The sequence below is a fragment of the Prionailurus bengalensis genome, chromosome C2, assembly GCF_016509475.1.
Source record: "Prionailurus bengalensis isolate Pbe53 chromosome C2, Fcat_Pben_1.1_paternal_pri, whole genome shotgun sequence".
NCBI classification, from domain to species: domain Eukaryota; kingdom Metazoa; phylum Chordata; class Mammalia; order Carnivora; family Felidae; genus Prionailurus; species Prionailurus bengalensis.
The window spans coordinates 597,477-613,015 of NC_057350.1; the positions used below are offsets into that span (position 1 = coordinate 597,477).

General features: G+C 49.4%; 2 protein-coding genes across 3 annotated transcripts in view; both read left to right on the forward strand.

Moving 5' to 3' along the window:
• LSS (lanosterol synthase) overlaps positions 1 to 5,324 on the forward strand; it is a 46,293-nt gene extending 40,969 nt beyond the window's left edge. The window contains exon 23 of the mRNA XM_043593373.1: positions 5,221 to 5,324. The gene's annotated coding sequence lies outside the window, so the exon portion shown is untranslated. The remainder of the gene's footprint in view (positions 1 to 5,220) is intronic.
• On the forward strand, positions 315 to 14,782 carry SPATC1L (spermatogenesis and centriole associated 1 like). 2 transcript variants are annotated; one of them, XM_043593379.1, is made up of 5 exons: positions 315 to 748; positions 5,221 to 5,360; positions 5,451 to 5,571; positions 13,937 to 14,088; positions 14,219 to 14,782. In XM_043593379.1, the coding sequence occupies exons 1-5, from the start codon at positions 547 to 549 to the stop codon at positions 14,543 to 14,545; spliced, it is 942 nt and encodes a 313-aa protein (XP_043449314.1). In that variant the 5' UTR covers positions 315 to 546; the 3' UTR covers positions 14,546 to 14,782. The 2 variants fall into 2 exon arrangements, with proteins under 2 accessions (XP_043449314.1, XP_043449313.1); XM_043593378.1 differs by having other exon boundaries at positions 317 to 748; positions 5,221 to 5,571.
• Positions 14,783 to 15,539: the final 757 nt, after the last annotated feature.

Sequence of the window (15,539 nt, forward strand, 5' to 3'; positions counted from 1 at the left end):
TAAAGTGTGTGTCCCAGGTGCGCACCCTAATACGTGTCTGCACACCAGACACCAGCCTCGGTTCTGGGGGATCCCGCTTACCCCCCAGAATGGGGAGCCACTCATGGGCAGAGACACCATGAGTCAGGCGGAGTAAAGGCAGAATCCCCCTGAGGTCTGCACATGCCACACGGTGTGGATGGCCCGATGCTCCCCTCAGCCCAGTGCTCTGGCTGTTGCTAGAAGGTGCCGGAACATTCCTCTCTTGAGCTCACTGCCCTCCCCTCAAGACCCGTCCTCATTCCTCCTGTCCGTTCCCTGTGTTCTTGGCACTCACTCTTGGTGGGAGGTGTTGCTCTGTGGGCACCGGCCCAGGCGAGGTCTGTGGGTGCAGCGGGTGGGACGGGCGACGGCCGGGGTGGCACTGGCTCTTTAAGGGCGACATCACAAGGCTGCGGAAGGCCAGGCAGTGGTGGAACTCCAGGGCTGTTTCTGGAGCGTCTACGGCACTGGATTTCCACCTCCATGGGGCCGCAGGCCCATACCTGAGCACCTAAAGACGTGGCCATGGCTGAGGGGAGTGAGCTGATGAACAGGCTCATGAGTGAGAATGCAGACCTGAAGAAGCAGGTGCGCCTCATGAAGGAGAACCAGATGCTGAAGCGTCTGCTCAGGGAGAGCTGCCAGGAGCGCTGTGGCCTTGGGAGCCGGGACCTGCTCTTCCCCAAGGCACCCGCCTACCCCGAGGACAGCTCCCCCGGGAGCGCAGGTGAGGCTACAGGCAGGACAGCAGGGCCCAGCTGGCTGCTGGGGTCCAGGAGCTGTGGTGAGGCCACTGTGCCCCGGCAGGGGCCTTGTTCGGTGAGGTCTCGGGCCCCTTCCCATCCCTCAGGTCTGAGTAAACCAAGACCCAGTTCCCCATTCTCCTGTGTGTCCTCAGGTAAGGCCCTCTGGGCCACGAAGCCACATCTAGAATATGGGGTGGGGGTTAGCCCCCCACCTCACTAGCTGCTACTCACCAGCCCCCTGCACAGAGCTCATGGATGCAAAGCCCCTTGGGCAAACATGTCCTTGGGGTCTTTCAGCCTCAAGGAGGACCTTGAAGAGGGAGCTTGGACAAGCAGAGGGTGGGGGTGGAGGATGGCAGAAAGAGGACAATGACGCCCCAAGGGGCAGCTGGAGAAAGCCCTATCCCCACCAGTTCTGAATTCCCACCAGAGGCCAAGGCACATGCTTGTCACCAGAAACTTGCTGAAGAGGGACTGACCTCCCAGGACTTGTCACCTGTGTGACATCCCACAGAGGGTCAGTGCTGCCTTCTTGGGCCACCAGGGATGCATTGTGCAGTGGCTGCAAAAGGCACTTGTCACCAAGCCTCATAGGTGCTATGGTTACTGCCAAGAGTCAAACCCAGTGTGACTTCATTGTCCTTTGTCCTGAGAACTGGGTCAGGCTGGGGCCACCTCTGAGGGCTCAGAGCCACCCCTGTGTCAGTACTGGCAGGAATGCTGGGGCCCTCCCTCTCTCACCTTCCCTCCCATGCCTGGTTAGTAGAGGTGCGGACTCACAAGGGTCGGGCTGCTCCTGGAGAGACCCTGGTCAGGGCCTAGGTCAGGGCAGAGTCTCTGGGACCACAACCAGCACCCCTGCCTGTGGGTCACCCCTAGTAATCCCAGACTTTTGCCAGACACCAGTCTTAGCAGGAGCTCCAGTCCCCCTGGGCCAGCCCAACACCACCAAGCCTTCCACACGGAGGCCTGGAGCCCTTGCTGCAGGGCGTGGGCCAACGTCAGCATGGCTGACCATCCTCAGGGAGGGGCCACCCCCATGCCCGGGGCTCTGGGACGCTGCCTTCGGGCCTGGCCACAACCCTCAGCCTTCTTTGGGGACTGGAATTTGGAACGACTCTTACTTAACACAGCAGCAGACATTTGTGAACAGAAGGGAACTGCCACCAGCAATGGCTCATGTTTCCCACGGGCCCTTAACGTCTGCCTTCAACGCAGGATGTGCTTTAAAAACCTGTTTTCTTCATTCAACAACAGGAGCTCCTGGCAAACTTATAAATACCCCAAGAGGATGTAACATACAAGGCCAAGCTCGTGCTCCTGGCCCTGCTCCCAAAGGGGGCCACTGTCAACATTTTCTTGGGTTTCTGTCTGAAATTTGTGGTGGATATTCATGTGCACATCGGGGGATCTTCTGGGTTCCCCTAAACACGGTTGAACTGTTCTATACTTTGATTGCCCCCTCCGTCCACCTTACTTTTGTCACCTGGAGGTCTTCTTTTCTAGATCCAGGGCGTGCACTCCAACGCTGGAGCGACTCTCAGGGTGGAGGGCAGGGGTTCCCCACAATAGCAGCCCGGCGCCAGGCCAGGTGGTGCCCTCCAGCCCCCTGCCACCTGCCATTGGGGTAACGGCCGGGAAATCCTTGGGTCAAAGGCCCTGTGCTGTTGAAATAGATGCTGCTGTGTCCTCTGCACCCTTCCAGTGCCCTCCTGACCCACAGGACCACGCATAGTGGCTAGGCTCGCACACCAACCTCTTCCTCAGCTGCCTGTGTGCCCTGTGTGCTACGCTTGTTAGTTTGGTCTGTTTTCTGAGTCTACAACCGCACTGTGTGCAAATGATTTAAATGAGATCGACAGTGTGTATACCTGTTAATTTTACCTTTGTCTTTGCCCTTGGTATTCCCAGAACCCTGGCTCTGGTGGCAGTTGGGCCTGGGGGTGGAGGGGCATGCAGGCTAGGTGCTGGGAGGACCCTTCTAGTCCTTCTTTTTAAAGAACAAGAAAAATTGAGAAACAGCTTGTTTTGTTCAGTTTCCATGACCTTGTTTGGCCTTGGTAGGGTGCCCTCAGCTCCTGCCCTTGGCCTGCTCCATCGGGAGGCCCCGGGCTCCTGTTGTCTGTCCTGGTGTTCGCTAGGATGGGTCTTTGCTCAGGATCTGGGGACTCTGTTCCTACCTGGATCTGGGCTTTGGTCTTCTTTCTGTGGGCTCTCTGTTTGGGGATTTGATACCAGACTTGTGACCAGTTATAATCTCAATCAAGAAGCATCTTTTAATTTTTTTCAGTGTTCCAAACTTATTTATGTAATATAGGGATTAAGAATCATTTGGAGCCTGAAAGAATTTACCACTAGGCCCCCAGGCCTGCAGCCCTCAGAGCATAATTGTTTTATAACTTCTAGATTTTTCTTCTTTGCTTACTGGTCCATTTAGTTTTTCTACTTCTTACTGAGTCATTGAAAAATAATTTCCCGCAAGAGTTCTCCTGTTACTGAAATCTTAGTGACGATGCAGTTGTGTATAATGGTTGCTTGTAACTCAGACCTCTTCCTGGTCTTTCTTATGTTGCTTTTCTCATTTCCAATTTTATTTCTTCATGTTTTCTGCTTCCCTAAGGTAGTTTTCCACAGTTTCGTGGTCTTGTAGACTTTCACAGAACTGTCTGTGGTGTATTTCGCGGTCGTGTTCATTGTTTTCTTAAGAGCTCCTCTTCATATCTTGATTTGAATGTTTAATTTTGAGATGATTTTTATTTATTTATTTATTTATTTATTTATTATTATTATTTTTTTAACGTTTATTTATTTTTGAGACAGAGAGAGACAGAGCATGAACGGGGGGAGGGGCAGAGAGAGAGAAGGAGACACAGAATCTGAAACAGGCTCCAGGCTCTGAGCTGTCAGCACAGAGCCCAACGCTGGGCTCAAACTCACGGACTGCGAGATCATGACCTGAGCTGAAGTCGGAGGCTTAACCGACTGAGCCACCCAGGCGCCCCGAGATGATTTTTAAAAAGTAATTGAAGCATTTAAATTACTAATCTCAATCCAAATACAGTTGTAAACGTACTGATGTCTTAATATATAATGTTCTGATTTTCATTATTTCTCAGTAATCATTGTTTTTTATTATTATTTCTTCCTCGATGTGATTGTTACTTGGGAGAATGCTTTTACTTCTGAGGAAATGCAATTTTCTCCTGGCCACATGGGCAACAGGAGGCAAGACACATCCTAATGGATGTCTTTTTTTGAACATTTTTTTCTGAGAAATCATTGCTGGAGATAGATCAGTTGGTTCCTGAGGAGGCATCTTTTAGGATATAATTTTTCATGATAGCTCTTAAAACACACTATTTCTCAAGTATATATTTACCTTATTGCCAGGAGAACAAGATTATAACATGAGGGTAAGAAAGGATTTTATAAATCAAAAAGAATCGATAAGTTAAAGTTGACTACATTATAATTTAAAACTTCTGCATGAGAGTCAGTATAAAAAAGATTCAGACCTAAGCAAGGCACCCACCGGAAGACACAACACTTTTCATCAACAAGGAATTAGTATGCAGGAGACAAAAAAAGCTGCTACAAATAATTTTAAAGACTACCCCTCCCCCCAAAAAAACAAGCAGAGAAAAGGCAAAGAAAATTCACAGAAAGGAAACCTGAGGGGCCGATGAGCACATGAAATGATGTTCACTATCACTAGGGATTAGGGAAAAGCCATGTGTTGTTTTCTGCCGGGGGACCACTGATGTAGAATACAGAGGAGGTTAAACAGCACACACCTGAGCCCAGTGTAGACAGTATAAACAGCACACACCTTGCCCACTTTGAGCAAGGAGGCACATTAAGGAATGCTGATTATAGCTTTGCTTTTTCAAGGAAAACAGGAATCATCCCCATGCTTATCAACAGGGCAGTGGATATGAAAATTTCTGAGTGTGTGTGTGTGTGTGTGTGTGTGCGCGCGCGCGCGCGCATGCGTGGGTGCACGCTCACATGCGTGCATGGATGCATGCCCATGTGTGCCAAGAAATGGTTAAATGTATCAGGTAAGCTACCCAATGATTCAATATGGATGAATTCCCAAAAAAATGCTGCAGCAAAAAGGTATTTTGCAGGATAAAACATGTATAGGATGATACCATTTATGTACATTTAAAAGCATAAGCAAGTCCCTCTGTATTGTGTGTGGGTTCCCAGGTGGGTGGGAAGCGCATGGGGGCACGTGTGCTTGCCATGCCCATAAACTTGAGGCTGGTGGTTTCCTCAGGTGGGCTGGGCACCCACAGTGTCATATTCTCTAGAGGGAGGAGGAGGGCTCTGAAACACAGGGTGGGGTGTCACAGATTGAGGCTGGGTATGTGGATGTTCTTCTGTATTCTCTCCCTCCTTAGGGATGTCTCAGGAACACAGCCTGACCTGCCCTCCCTCCCCGTCCCAGGTGCAGACTTTGGAAGGTTCAGTGGCGTCCCTGATGCACCCTCCCAGCTGCAGACGTCCTCCCTGGAGGACCTGCTGTGCTCACATGCCCCCATCTCCAGTGAGGATGACGCCTCCCCTGGCTGTGCCACCTCCTCCCAGGAGCCCTTCAAGGCTTTCCTCAGCCCCCCAGAGCTGCGTGCACCCCGAGGCACTGACAGGAAGCTGTCCCCGCTCCTGAACCCCTTGCAGGACCCGCTGGCAGACAAGACCCTGCTGGAGCCCAGGGAGATGGTCCGGCCCAAGAAAGTGTGCTTCTCAGAGAGCAGCCTGCCGTCTGGGGACAGGACGAGAAGGAGCTACTACCTTAACGGTATGGCCCAGGCAGGGGCGGGCACCAGGGTGCAGTAGTCTGGGTGACCAGCTGGGCACAGCTTCTCCATTTTCCTGCAGAGGGAGGAGAGTGTGGCTGGGAGGCCAGGGTCTGGGGCTGCTTCTGTGGACATTTTTTGCCTATTAAAAAAAATGGACTTGCTTATCTTATGATCGAGTTGTCAGAGTTCTACATATATTCTGGATACAAATCCTTTTCTGGGTGTATGTCTTGCAAACGTTGTCTCCCACTCTCTGGCCTTTCAGTTGCATAAGTGTTCTTTAAAGAGCAAAACTGTTTAATTTGATAAAGTCCAGTTTATTGATTTTTTTTTTGTTTTATACAATTCATGTTTTTTGTGTCCTATTTAAGAAATCTTTGTCAAACTCATGGTCACAAAGATTGTTTCCTATGTGTTCTTCTAGAAGTATTATGGCTTTAGATTTTACATTTAGGTTTCTGATCAATTTCAAGTCAATTTTTGTGCATGGTATGAGATTTGCATTTGTTGGCTTCTTCCAACACCAGTGTTTAGAAAGATTATTTTTTCTTCATTGAATTGCCTTGACCCTTTTGTCAAAAATCAACTATTCATATATGTATAAGTTTATTTCTGGACACCTTCCCCCCGCCATGCTGTGTTATTTGTCTGTGTTGATTCCAGTACATATGGTCTCTATTACTGTAGCTTTAAAGTAAGATCGTCATTCATATAATGTCTTGTTCTCCATTTTCAAAGTTGCCCTGGCTATTGTAGGTCCTTTGCATTTCCACATGAGTTTTAGAATCAACTTGTCCAACTTCGCAAAAAAGCTTGCAAGGAGTTTGATTGGGATTGCTCTGGATCTACAGATTGATTAGGTCAGTTTTCAGGGAAATTAACAGTTTATTAATAATAACAATATTGAACCTTTGGGTCCGTAAATGCTGTGTGTCTCTCCATTTATGTAGTTCTTTAAACATTTCTTTCAACAGTGTTTATAGTCTTCTATGTATAGATCTTACACATTTTGATAAATTAATTCTTAGTATTTTCACATTTTTGATACTATAGGAAATAGTATTGCCTTTATCATTATCAATTTCTGATTGCTCATTTTTAGTATATAGTAACACAGTTGATTTTTGTGTATTTACTCCTGTAATCCTTAATTTTATTTGTCAACTTGACTGGGCCATGAAAAGAACTACCCAGATAATTGGTCAAACATTCTGGGTGTTTCTGTGAGAGTGTTTCTGGATGAGTTGAACATTTAATAGACTGAGTAAGCACATTGCCCTCTCAGTGTGGGTGGGCTTCATCCCATCACTTCAAGGCCTGAATAGGACAAAAAGGTTGATCCTACCCCAAGGAAGAGAAAATTCCTCCTGCCTGGTTGCCTTTGGACCTGAAACATGCCTTGAACTGAAATATGTTCTTGAGTTTCAAGCCTGCAGTGCTCTGGACTGAAACCACACCATTGGTTCTCTTGGTTCTCAGACCTTTAAAGTCAGGCTAGAACAACATTTTCAGTCTCCCTGGATCTCTAGCTTGCTAACTCACCTTGCAGATCTTGAGACTTGTTAGTTTCCATAATCATGTGGGCCAATTTCCTACACACACACACACACACACACACACACACACACACACACCCTGTTGGTTCTGTTTCTATTTCTCTGGAGAACCCTGAAAAATAAAAATATTGTATCTTGCAACCTTACTGAACTCACTTATTTTTTTAAATGTTTTTATTTATTATTTTTGAGGCAGAGTGTCAGGGAGCAGGGAGAAGAGGGAGGCAGACAGAGAATCTGTACTGTCAGTGCAGAGCCCAATACTGGGCATGAATCATGAAATGTGAGATCATGACCTGAGTTGAAGTCAGAGGCTTAATCTATTGAGCCATCCAGGCGCCCCCTGAACTCATTTGTTCTAGTAGATTTCTTTAAGTTTATTTATTTTGAGAGAGAGCTTACAAATTTGGGAGGGGCAGAGAAAGAGAGAGAGAGAGAGAGAGAGAGAGAGAGAGAGAGAGAATCCCAAGCAGGCTCCATACTGCCAGTGCAGAGCTTGATGCAGAGCCTGAACTCACAAGCCAGCAGATCATGACCTGTGCCAAAGTTGGATGCTGACTGAGTCACCCAGGCACCACTGTTCTAGTAGCTTTTTGTAGATTCCTTAGGATATATGATTGTGTCATTTGCAAATAAAGACAAATTTATTTTTTCATTTCTAGTTTGTATTCCTTTTATTTTTCTTATTGCATTGGCAAGAAATGGTGACAGTGGACTTTTTCTTTTTTATCTTTTCCTAATTTAGGAAGAATTCAGTCTGTTATTGTTAAGTATGATGTTAGCTCAGGTCTTTGTAGATGACTTTTATTAGGTTGAGGAAGTTCCCTTTAATTCCTAGTTTTCTTATAATGAATGGATATTGGATTTTGTGAAATGCTTTTTCTGCATCTACTGAGATGAGCATTTGGTTTTTATTTGTAGTCTGTTTCAGCTAATATGGTTAATTACATTGATTGATTTTTGAATTGTAAACCAACCTTGCATTCCTGAGATAAACCTTACTTGGTCGTGACGTATTATACTTTTTTGTATTTTTGGATTTAATTTCCTAAATTTTGTTGAGAATTTTTGCTGTCTATGATATTGGTCTATAGTTTTCTTTTCATGTCATTTTCTGGTTTTGGTACCAGGTTAATGTTGACTTCAATGAATGAGGTGGAAAGTAATCCATTCTCTTTAATTATGTAGAGGAATTTATGTAGAATTGGTATCATTTATTCCTTAGATGTTTGGTAAAAGTCACCACTGAATCCACCCAAGTCTTTAATTTTCTTTGTAGGAATATTTCCCCTGCCACAAGTTCAGTTTCCTTGTCGATATACAGCTATTCAAATGATCTATTTCTTCTTAGGGAGCTTTGGCAATTCACTCACGATAGTGAGCTTTTGTGTTTTTTAAGGAATTAGTCCATTTCATCCAAGCTGTCAAATTTATTAGCATAAAATCGTTTCTAGTATTCCATTATTATCCTTTTAACATCTGTAGGATCTGCAGTGAGACCATCTCTAATTTCTGATAGTGGTAATTTTTGTCCTCTTTCTCTTTTCCCTTAATATGTCTGGCTACAGGTTTATCAATATTGTTGACTTTTTTCTGTGAAGAATAGATTTTGGCTGAATCTTGGAAGGCCAAGGTTGGACTAGAAATGATTGCTAGAACATCTCAGGTATATATCACTTCTTCCATCCAATTTATGCTTTAAAGACAGAACAGGATGGTAAGAGAGACTGATTCCTGATTAGAGAAGTGTATGAATATAGAAGGGGAAATTTGCACTCTGAGCTTCATGGCCTTCATCTGCCCTGACAAACTGCTGTGCAGTCAATCTGGTTTTCAGCTTGAACTCTTGGGTACTTATGCAGCCTCGCAAAGTGATTAGGGAAGGAGAACACTAAAGACTACAGTGCACTGCGGCAATAAAATAAAGAAGGCCTGAATAAGTGGAAAAACATCTCATGTTTGGGGACCAGAAGGCTTTACATCATTACGATGGCAGCACTCCTCAAGCTGACCTGCAGATTCAACGTGATTCCCATCACAATCCCATCTGGCTTCCCTGCATAAATTCACAAACTCCTCCTGAAATTCAGGTGGAAATGTAAGGGACCCAGAACAGGCAACACAATCTTGAGAAAGGAGAGCAAAATTGGAGGACTTACACTTCGCAATTCCAAAACTTACTGTAAAGCTACAGGAATCCAGGCAGGGTGGTGGTCATAAGACAGACGTACAGAGATCAGCAAAGTAGAATTGAGGTTCCAGAAATAAGCCCAGGCATTTACAGGTTTAATGTGCAACATGGACACCAAGACTTGTGTCAGCAGAGAGAGACTTGTCTTTGCAACAAATGATGTTGGGACAAGTGGACAAACATGTACAAGAATGAGCTGGACCTCACACCACATGTGAAAATTAACTCAAAATGTATCAAAGACCTAAAAAAATCTAAAAGAGCTAAAGCCATATAACACTTAGAAGAAAACACAGAGAAAAATCTCATGACCTCGGATTTGGCAATAGATTTTCAGATGTGACACCAAAAGCATTAGCAACAAAAGGAAAAGTATATGTATTGGGTTGTATCAAAAGTAAAAATTTTTGTATTTATTGATTTTTTATTTTAGAAAGAGAGAAAGTCCATGAACAGGGGAGAGGGGCGGAAGGAGAATCTTTTTTTTTTTTAATGTTTATTTATTTTTGAGAGAGGTAGTGAACGAGCAGGGGAGGAGCAGAGGGAGAGGGAGGGGGACAGAGGATCTGAAGCAGTCTCTGAGCTGTTAGCACAGAGCCCGACACGGGGCTCAAACTCATGAACCATGAGATCATGACTTAAGCTGAATTTGAATGCTCAACCAACTGAGCCACCCAGGCGCCCCAAAACTTTTGTATTTCAGAGGAACACATTTCAAGAAAGTGAACTGAGCCTACAGAGTGGGAGAAAATATTTGTCAATCAGATGATAAGGGGCTAGTATCCAGGATATATAAGAACTCTCTACAACTCCACAGTAAAAAGACAATCTAATTAAAAATGGGCAAAACACAATGAATATTTCCCCAAAGAAGACGTATAGATGACACATAAGCACATGAAAAGATGCTCCAAATCCTCAGTCAGCAGCCAAATACTGATGAAACCACAATGAGAAACCACTTCACGTCTACTAGGATGGCTATAAAAAAATGAGGGACCGGCACAAGTGTTGGAGAGGATGTGGAGACAATCGGAACCCATGTACATTGTCGCTGTGGAAAGCAGTCTGGCATTTCATCAAAAGTTACACATAGAATTACCAATGATTCCATTCCTGGGTATATGTATCTAAAAGAACTGAAAACATTTGTCCACACAAAATTAAAAAAAATTTTTTTTGATGTTTTTATTTATTTTTGAGACAGAGACAAAGCACGAACTGGGGAGGGGCAGAGAGAGAGGGAGACAGGAACTGAAGTGGGCTCTGCCTGACAGCAGAGAGCCCAATGTGGGGCTCGAACTCACAAGTGATGAGATAGATCATGACCTGAACTGAAGTCAGACACTTGGCTGACTGAGCGCCCCCACACAAAAATTTTTATATGAATGTTCATAGCAACGTTGTCCATGATAGCGCAAAGGCCTCTCAACGGACGAAGGGATGAACAGAATGTGGTCCATCCACGCAACGGGATTGGTTCTGCCCCAGATAGGAATGCTGTGCTGACACCTGCTGGAGTGTGGAGGCACCTCGGAAACAGCTGAGAGAAAGCCAGCCCAGCCCGAGGATCACCTGCTGCGTGGCTACACTTGCATGAAATGTCCAGAATAGATACATCCATAAGGACAGGAAGTAGTTTGGTAGCTGCGGGGCTGGGGGGAGAGCGCTGTGTGACTGATAGTGGGTACAGGGTATCGCTTTGGTGCTGAAAATATTTTGGAATTTGATTGCGGTGATGGCTGTACAACTGTGAATATAGAAAAACATCTGAACTGTGTACTTTGAGAGACTCAGTTCTATAGGATGTGAATTGTATCTGAATAAAAAACATTTTTAAATGATCGGGGAAGCATTGTGCCCCATATGCCTCAGTTCCTTTGTCTGTAAGTGGGGTCTGAGGCCCCTTTGGGATCATGGTGAGGATGAATGAAGTCCCAGAGGGACCAGAAAATGCTCCTGGGGAAAGAAAGCAGATGCCGCCCCCCAGGATGCCTCGGAGGGCTCCGAATCCCCATCAGGTGGTGCTCCTGGGAGGGGGCGTCTTGCCAGGAACCTCCCTCACCCGCTCACCTCCTGAGGTCCAGAGCTGTGTGGGGAGCCACTGCCCCTCTTGCCGCTCCAGCTGCTTGAGTGACACCAGATCACTTTCCGACACCCTCTGTGGCCCGTTTCCCCGGCATTCCACCCCAGCATTTCTCCTGGGCCCTTGGAGCCCTGCACCGTCTCAGCTCATATCCGACTTTCCCCACCCGGTGATCCTTTGGCTCCAGGGCCCCACAGCTCCGAGGCCTTCCTCGCAGGGTCTGCTGGGGGACATGTGGCTCTGGGCCATCTGCATCCACACCCTTGTGGCCCTTCCTTCTCCCCACCCCCGCCTGCAGAGCCACATGGACTGTGCCCCGTGCGCCTCGGTCATGGACTCCCCGCTCAGTGCCTGCAGGTGCCGCTGAGGGAGTGAAAGCACAGTCCCCTACCCCTTCGGCCTGTCCTCTCTGGCTGTCCAGCCTGTCCTGGAAGGAGCTGATAAGCCTGTGCTGACTGGCTGTTATGTGCTGGGAGGGGCTACAGTGTTCCTGTGGTGGGAGTGACCTGGCAGCTTTCTGGGACTAGCAGTTATGTCGACACAGTCACAGGAGGGGGCCAACTGTATGGGTCACAGGTATGGCTGGTCCTGGGGCTCCGCAGCGCTCACGGCTCAGATGGCCACACGGGAGGCTCCCCTGGGCTGGTGTGGGGTGTCCTGAGTGTTGGAGCCTGAGCCTCCGGAGGGTGCAGTTGTGTGCGGGTAACAGGACCCAGTCCGAGCGTGCGCTGCCCGCCTGCTGGGTGGGCCCCGTGGGCTGTACCCGGTCAACGCCCTGGAGGGTCTGCATCGCAGTCAGGTTTGGAAAAGCCACAGGGGCTGTAGGAAAGGCTCTACAGATGGCTCTGTTATTAAGTGTCTCTCGTGGGGATGAAAGAGCAGAGTGTGGAAGCGGCAGGGGTCTGGGGGCCCCGGTCAGGTGGAGGGTCCCCAGCGCCAAGGCTCTGCCTGACTCTGATGCAGGCCCCCTCACTTTGGGTCTCTCCATGTCAGATTCATCCAACGGTAGTAACTGGCAGCGTGTTTTTCAGAGAGCACAGGGTTTTGAAGGCGTGGCCGCCTATCTGCTGCTCAATGAACAGAGGCTGCTGTAGGAGGGCAGATTTGGAAGCAGGTGTTGGGGGGGAGGGTGGCTGCTGGGCCTGGAAACATCGGGAAGACAGTTAGACAGGATCTCCTGCCCACCCAGCAATCCTCTCCACAAACTTAGGGAAGAGTTTTATTATCAAGTAAACATTAAACCAGCCTGTGATGCAGAGGCTGCCAAGACAGCCAGGCGGACCGGACCCGTTACATGGGGCACACATGTGTTGTCGAGTCACATTAGTTACACACGTGTTGTCGAGTCACATGGGTCACACGTGTTGTCGAGTCACATGGATCACGTGTTGTCGAGTCACATGAGTTATACACGTCGTTGAGTCACATGGATCACACGTGTTGTCGAGTCACATAGGTCATGTGTGTTGCCGAGTCACATGGATCACGCGTGTTGTCAAGTCACACGGGGCACACACGTGTTGTCGAGTCACGAGTTACACACGTATTGTCGAGTCACATGGATCACACGTGTTGTCGAGTCACGTGAGTTACACACGTTGTCGTCGAGTCACATTGATCACACGTGTTGTCAAGTCACATGGATCACACGTGTTGTCGAGTCACATAGGTCACGCCTGTTGTCGAGTCATATGGATCACATGTGTTGTTGAGTCACATGAGTTACACGTGTAGTCGAGTCACATGGATCATGCCTGTCGTCGAGTCACATGGGGCACACATGTTGTCGAGTCACATGGATCATGCATGTTGTCGAGTCACATGGATCACGTGTTGTCGAGTCACATGGGTCAGCGTGTTGCCGAGTCACATGGATCACGTGTGTTGAGTCACATGGGGCACACGTGTTGTCAAGTCACACGGGGCACACACATGTTGAATCACATGGGTCACACACGTGTTGAGTCAACCTGCACCCCGCCCTCAGGAGATGAGGGGACACGCCTACCTAGCCTCTCCCGACGCACCTGGTCAGAGGGGTGGACCTTCTGGTAGGGCCTACTCTTGACCCAGGTGCCTGGCCAGAATCCCCTGGGGGAGGGGCAACACAAATAGTCCTGGGCTGTAAAACAAGCTCTTAAAGACATTTCTGTCCATCTCAAAGGGACAGAGAGAGGACTCAGGATCACAGCTTTCTCAGGTTGCTCTAAGAGGGAAAAGAGAATAGGTCTCTCTCCTTTTTGGTGACAGAAAAGTCAAGGTTTTCTTTTCCATTTGTATTTGCCCTCACAGTGGAGGGCAGGGGAAGCAGCAGTGGGGAGGAGCAGGCCATGCGCCCTCATCATGCTTGGGCCCCTTTGGGAAGCCCCGCCCAGGCCCCAGTGGCTTCACCCCAAACTTACAGCAGCTGCGTTTAGGTTGGTCCTTTTCTCAAAGTAGATCCTGGGGCACGGGCAGGAGGAAGGCGGCTGGCCCCTGACCGTCCGTGTCCTGGAGCCCCCAGCCTGGCTCACTGCCCCCGCTGCTCACAGAGATCCAGGGCTTCTCCAGCGCTGAGAAGGACGGGCGCATCGTCGGGGAGATCGCCTTCCAGCTGGACCGGCGCATCCTGGCCTATGTCTTCCCGGGAGTGACCAGGCTGTATGGCTTCACCGTGTCCAACATCCCTGAGAAGATCAAGCAGGTGTGCCTCTCGGCCCCAGGGTCCCCTCCCTGTCCTGGAGTCCCCTCCCTGCTGTGAGGACCCCTCCCTGCCCTGGGGCCCCTGTCACCCCCACCCACGCCCACGCTGTGCCCACCCCCACCACCCCCAGACGTCCATCAAGTCCCTGGACGGGTCGGTGGACGAGAAGAAGCTTCGTGAGCTGACACACCGCTACCTGATGCTGACCGCGCGCCTGGAGAGGCTGGGTTACAACCGTGAGGTGCACCCGGTGTTCAGCGAGTTCCTCATCAACACCTACGGCATCCTGAAGCAGCGGCCCGACCTGCGCGCCAACCCGCTGCACAGCAGCCCGGCCGCGCTGCGCAAGCTGGTCATCGACGTGGTGCCCCCCAAGTTCCTGGGCGACGCGCTGCTGCTGCTCACCTGCCTGTGCGAGCTCTCCAAGGAGGACCGCAAGCCGCTCTTTGCCTGGTGAGCCCGCCCGCACCCGCCGTACCTCGGCTGCAATAAACATGTTTGTTCCAAACCCGGGGGCCACGTGCCTCCTGCGTGTCCCCTCCGGCCCGGGGCAGGGGCCCGGTCTGCCGACAGGGCGCCCGGGGCCACAGGCGCCTCTCACCAACCGGGCCGCGCCCCGGACACCCGGCCCGCCTGCCGCCCACCCCCGTGCAGCACTGTGGCACTTTATTAAAATCATCTGTTTTCTTGTGTACCTTTACCTTTGGCTCTTTGAAGGCGTGGAGGGCGTAGCAGGAGGTGCCTGCTGGTATTTGTGGAAAGAAGCCAGGACCGAGCCTCCAGGGCAGGGGGCTGTGGCTCTGGCCAGGCTCCCAGACCCTCCGGCCCTCAGGGCCTTCCCCATGACCCCGTTACCATCCTCTGAGGTCTGTCTCCTCCTGTGAAAGGGCCAGTGGCTGGTTTCCCCAAACGGAGAGGCTGAGGCAAGGATCCGGATGCTGGGGGGGCAGCAATAGAATCTGCAGAGCTCTGTGAAAAATGAAAACACAGGTCTCTTGTTCAAAAGTAGGAATTTCAAGAAGGTGACAGCAGCGTGTTGGATAGAGAATAAGGCCCATGCAGCTGTGAGGATTCCTGGGAGGCTATTTATTTGGGATGATTGGATGTACCCCACCCCCTGACCCCTGCTGGAGCCATCAGTTCCCTGTCTCTCCTGGGGTCTTGAGGACAGGTGACCTTCTGGGCCCACGTGAGGACCAGGGCCTGGTGCTGGCACCTTCCTGGCCTTGGCTGCGAGTAGAGGGTCTCTGGTCACTTCTCTGCTGGTGGTGTGAGGACCGTCCTTCGGTCCTCACAGCCTCCGGTGTCCCAGGTGTCCAGCACCTCAGGGCACAGCTTGGGCAACTGTAACGAGCACCACAGACCAGGGGCGTTCGGACAACACACATTTATTTCCTCCTCATGCTGGAGGCTGGACACCTGAGGTCCAGGTGGTGGCAGGGCTGGTCCCT